This window comes from Biomphalaria glabrata, chromosome 12 (assembly GCF_947242115.1).
Source record: "Biomphalaria glabrata chromosome 12, xgBioGlab47.1, whole genome shotgun sequence".
Lineage (NCBI taxonomy): Eukaryota > Metazoa > Mollusca > Gastropoda > Planorbidae > Biomphalaria > Biomphalaria glabrata.
In genome coordinates, this window is record NC_074722.1 from 9,144,030 (window position 1) to 9,149,888 (window position 5,859).

A 5,859-nucleotide genomic window follows, 5' to 3' on the forward strand; every position below is an offset into this window, starting at 1 on the left:
ACTTAATTAACTATTTGCAATTATTTTGTTTGGTATCTCGAACAAGGGAAAGAAATTGTTCTTGACTGAAGTGGTGGTATTATCTAGATTAGTTCCCTTTAAAAGTGTCTGTCAGAGGCTTAATGAGCACAAACATGAAATAAAAAAAAAAATAGATAACTATACAATCGTCCATGTTCGTGCGCTTTTCGCTAGTAAAGTGGTTACCGTGTTGGCTTGAGAAGCCATAATTCGAATCAGGTCGTTGACATTTTTTCAATAAATGTAATAAATACATTTAAATTCGATCACCGAGATACCCCGTTATTTCTCCCCCATCCTTTACCAACACGTCCAGCCAAGAGATAGGGTCATAACGTATTGAGAAAGCTAAAAGCATGAAATTGCGCTAAACATAGATATGAAAAAAAAATTTTCACTGTAGATCCCCACTTACAGTTTTAGTCTCAACAGAAAGAGGAGAAAAAAATCGAAAGGAAATAATGAATATAGTGGGACACAAAACGAAAGGAAATAATGAATATAGTGGGACACAAAACAAAAGGAAATAATGAATATAGTGGGACACAAAACGAAAGGAAATAATGAGTATAATAGGACACAAAACGAAAGGAAATAATGAGTATAATGGGACAAACAAAAAAAAAGACAATTACAACAGCTCAATGAATTAAATGGATCCTGAAAGACATCCCTAATGAGTGTGCTCAGTGGGAAAAGATAAAGTCATATTACGTTCAGAAACGGGAGATGTTAGGTGATAGTCATAATAATAATAATAATTATTATTATTATTGTAGAAAGCGTCTCTACTATAGCATGCCGAGTGCTCTCTAGACCCTATATAACATGTATGACCTCTTCTGTCTCGGAAGACAATGGATGCGCCTAGATGAATAACTGGTTTTGATTTCTTCTTGAGTCCGGGAAGAAGGCCATTCTGGAGTGGCAAATTGCGCCACAGTTCGTGCATGTGCAATTTATTTTAAGGCTAACTTTCTCCTTCTCTTGTCTAAAGAAGCTTTATTCCTTTTCCTCTCGGCTTGGTTCACAAGCTCGCATAGCCTCCAAGCTGCCCTCCAACATACTTTCATTGATGCCTTCAATGATGTCTTCATTGATGTCTTCCTTGATGTCTTCATTGATGCCTTCATTGGTGACTTCCTTGATGCCTTCATTGATGTCTTTATTGATGACTTCATTGATGTCTTTATTGATGACTTCATTGTTGTCTTTATTGATGACTTCATTGATGTCTTTATTGATGACTTCATTGGTGACTTCATTGATGCCTTCATTGATGTCTTCATTGATGCCTTCATTGATGTCTTTATTGATGCCTTCATTGATGTCTTCATTGATGTCTTCATTGATGTCTTTATTGATGCCTTTATTGATATCTTCATTGATGCCTTCATCGATGCCTTCATTGATGTCTTCATTAATAACTTGATAACTTCATTGATGCCTTCATTGATGTTTTCATTAATAACTTCATTAATAACTTGATAACTTCATTGATGTCTTCATTAATAACTTGATAACTTCATTGATGCCTTCATTGATGTTTTCATTAATAACTTCATTAATAACTTGATAAATTCATTGATGTCTTCATTAATAACTTGATAACTTCATTGATGTCTTCATTAATAACTTGATAACTTCATTGATGCCTTCATTGATGTTTTCATCAATAACTTCATTGATGCCTTCATTGATGTTTTCATTAATAACTTCATTGATAACTTTATTGATGACTTCATTGGTGACTTCATTGATGCCTTCATTGATGTCTTCATTAATAACTTGATAACTTCATTGATGCCTTCATTGATGTTTTCATTAATAACTTCATTGATGCCTTCATTGATGTTTTCATTAATAACTTCATTGATAACTTTATTGATGACTTCATTGATGTCTTTATTAATGCCTTCATTGATGCCTTCATTGATGCCTTTATTGATGCCTTCATTGATGTCTTTATTAATGCCTTCATTGATGCCTTTATTGATGCCTTCATTGATGCCTTCATTGATGTCTTCATTGATACCTTCATTGATGCCTTCATTGATGTCTTCATTGATGCCTTCATTGATACCTTCATTGATGTCTTCATTGATGCCTTTATTGATGCCTTCATTGATATCTTCACTTATGCCTTCATTTAGTGGCGTAGCATCCATGGCGCGAAGGAGTTCAATGAATCCGGGCCCACGCCCATTAGGGGCCCACTGCGCTTGGGCCCATGACTCTTGACTAGTTGAGAACTTTGGGGTGACACCAAAGTGAAAAAAATAAATGCACTTTTGTAAAAACCGATTTAAAAAAATAGAATGTAAAAAGCTCCCTCAAAATATCCTGAACTTTGTCCCAGAATTTGTATAAACTTAAAAAGCAGTGTTTTAAGCTTTCATGTAAGGATTTGCTTTGCATCAGATTTTGTGAATTGTAATGGTGGCTAACCCTAATCGTGCGTTTGAGGTGACAATAGTCTCCATATCCTTCCGTTCGTTTTTTTGTTCTTGTCTGTTTCTAGTTATACACTTATGGGTAGTACAGGAATGGTGGGGGGATGGAGAGAGTTTGGTTAAGAAGTAGAGATAGTCCCGAGTGTCACTAATTTAAATTTCGATACAGCTGCAAATTATTCAATTTTTTCAAAGCTAAATATGTTTTTAATTTTTTTTGTATTTTAAGTATGTTAAATCACATTTTATGTTTTTATTCTCTTAGGATTCTCGTTAAATACCAAACTACGGCCCAAATAAGAGGCAAAGAAAAGAGATCAAAAGCCCAAGGATTCCTTGGATGTAAACAGCTCGACAACTGATTTCAAAAGCTAAAAAACTGAGGTATCCTAAAAAGAAAAAACAAACAAACTAAGGCTGACATGTTTTCAGTCTCTGGTGATTCTAACAGAACTTGAGGACCTCTCGGTGTCAACTGGTGAAGATTATTTGCGTTTCATTGGGGACAAAATTATTCACTCATTTCCTGATGAGATCACTGCAATGCTGTTAGGGTCCAATTTCGGTTTGATGAAAGGTTTGTTTTTGACAATGTAAAACCTTTTGAACTACTAAATAAAAAAAAAAGAGGACAGGTTAACCTATGGAAGCTGGTGCAGCTCTGCCAACTTGTGGAGGTTTCTCCGATGTGGAGAAACGGTCAGACTAATTACGTTCCTTTGGATCTGTATACAGTGATCGCCGAGTTCACGTCTTATCCGCAACGTGATGATGAGTGATGTCCAGGAACGTTGTTTGCGTTGAAGAGCCCAGTTTGAAATATATAGTGTTGGACATAACAATAGGAAGTTACGCTGATCTGTCAGCTGGTAAACACCAACACAAACATTTAGGATTGTGTTTCCTGGAATTTTCTTTCTTGGCTTCGAAGTTCGAGGTTTCCATGGAAACTGGAGACGGCTGCCTTCGGAAGAATCCCTGTTTCATCGTCTGGCATGTGAGGACATGTATAATACACGTGTTCGTACATATGTCTACAACAGAGAACAATAGCCATGATGTCTACAGCCGGAAATAGGACAACCAAATGAACTAGGAACAATTTCTGGGGAAGCATGATATCACTTGTCGTGAGAGACCATGAAATTTGTTTGCTTTGTTTTTGAAAATGTAAAACCTTTTGAACTACTGAAAAAAAAGTCTGACATCCAAGATGGCCTAGATGGGAGGCAGAAGTCTATCACTCATGAACCTGACTGCTCTGCTGGTTGCCAATGTGACCCAATGTATTTGCTGCGGGATTCAGGACGGGATTTCGTGACAGATGGGAGCCAGACCTTATAACCCTGCGCAGCTCTGGTCACTCTTCTGATGCAGATTTTGATTCTAGTTAATATTCCATGAGACCAGTGAACTTAAACATGAGACCTTCAGAACTTAGACTTTAAAAAAATGCTCCTAAAGCTATTTAGATTTATTTCAGTATATTAATTGTTAAAATAGTAAAACATATTCACAATGGTCCTACGATGACTATAAATAATGTTGTATAATCTAAAAAAAAAAGTATGACATCCAAACTGAATTTGTAATATGTTTAGTAGACATTGAACTGTACCAACTGTTGTTTCAAAAACATACATTGAATCCGATGAAGTTTACTTTGTGAAATAGTGAAAAACATTAAACCAGAACGATGCGTCCTCGAAAGTCTACATCTCGATGTTTTGTTGTCATCTGTAGTGTATACAAAATGTGAATGTAATTATTATATCAGAATAAAAAAAGGTAAAATCTAAACAAAAACAAATGCAATAAAAAAAACAAGCCAAAGAATTATTAGGGTGTTAACATAGGAATTGTTCCAGTTGTGCTATTGCCTATAAGGAGGAAACCGACTTGAGGAGCTGGTTTATAGCAAAGATCTAGAAGATACAGAGATAACTAAATTGATCTTGGAATAGTGATTGTGCCATTCTTTGACCAATGCTTAGTATTTGGTAGAAACTTGGTTCATAGCTCTTAAAGAAATTTAACACCATATATTTATACAATTACATCATAAAATTGCTATGGATATTCAAATTTGACAGGAAATCAAAGCCCAACAGATTCAAAACGAGATAATAGACCTGTTGGGCAATGCAGTGCTTGCAAAAATACTGGTACTTTAGGACATCCATTCTGCACCATTTGTCTCTTTCATTAGTGGCAGCACTCAAGACAAATAAAAAGTTGATATCAAATTCGTATTATTATTTTTTTTTGTTTTTGATACTGCTAGTGATCTCCGATGAAGAAACATCCAAAGAAAAAGAAATCAGATAGTCATTTCTAGGTTTTCATATTTGTTAGAATGAGACATCAGCAGGATTTGCTGAACAAATGTTCCAAGTAATTTTTAAAAATCCCCATTTATCTTTAACTAAACTGCAAGGTTAAAGCTATGATGGTACTTCCAACAATGGCATTTGGACATTGTTTCATCAGAAGAAGCCGCTCGCGCATTTAGAAATAGATGCACTGGTTTCTTACTTTGCTACTTAAAAGGGCAGAAAAATGTTCAGTAAATCAATATTCGATCTATTTACTGTTAAATAATGGACGTAGAACTAGTTACTAGTTTGTATCAATGCTTCAAAGTTTGACACCTTGAAGTGTTTTAGGAATGTCATTGTGTACAATGGGAACTAGAACTTTTCTTTATATAGTTGAAACTCCGTTAACTCGTCTCATTCTGTTTACAATTGTACAAACATTGACTTGGAATTCGTGTTGCAGACTTCTAACAAAGTCAAACGTAATAAGATAATTAAAAAGCTACTCTACTTACATTGGAATGTCTTTTGGTCAATGTACCGATACATTCAGATGACTCAATTGTTTTGTCATACATTGTATTTGTCTTATTGGGGGAGGGGGCCCACCAATATATTCTTGAACCCGGGCCCACGGGTATCTTGCTACGCTACTGCCTTCAAGTATGCCTTTGTTGATAACATATGCAGTTTAAAATGCCGAGACTCAAAGTTTTACACTCAACTGAGGTTAGGCAGGCATAGGTTGACATATTAATTTGAAATAATTGTGTTTGACAGACTTTGGAATTTATCGAGGTCTGATGAATACAGTGACGTCACACACTAAAAGTTGAAACAAATGGGTCTACATGTCACGATTTTATGTTGGAGATTAATGTATAATCTCACAAATCACATGACATGAGCGGATTCAGAGTTGCCTCAAATAAAAATTGTACTGTTTTAAAATGACAAATGACTTAAGATTGACTTTGTTTTGTTTCTCTATTTGACCACTAGCTGACATTGCTTTCTTCAAGTCGCTGGCTAGAATCAAATGAGCAGCAATATTGCTTTCTTCAAGT

General features: G+C 35.3%; 1 protein-coding gene across 1 annotated transcript; it reads right to left on the bottom strand.

The window, feature by feature from the left end:
• Positions 1 to 1,023: 1,023 nt before the first annotated feature.
• On the bottom strand, positions 1,024 to 2,189 carry LOC106069743 (myb-like protein D). Its single transcript, XM_056006754.1, has 2 exons — positions 1,810 to 2,189; positions 1,024 to 1,456 (listed from the first exon to the last, which is right to left on the bottom strand). The coding sequence occupies exons 1-2, from the start codon at positions 2,187 to 2,189 to the stop codon at positions 1,024 to 1,026; spliced, it is 813 nt and encodes a 270-aa protein (XP_055862729.1).
• Between the last annotated feature and the right edge of the window lie 3,670 nt (positions 2,190 to 5,859).

What these genes read in the sequence shown, in the direction of transcription:
- LOC106069743 (XM_056006754.1), bottom strand. Translation starts at nt 2,189, where the DNA reads ATGGATGCTACGCCACTAAATGAAGGCATAAGTGAAGATATCAATGAA. An exon ending in GGCATCAATGAAGTTATCAA is followed by an intron (nt 1,457 to 1,809) that starts GTTATTAATGAA and finishes GCATCAATGAAG; the next exon opens with TTATCAAGTTATTAATGAAG.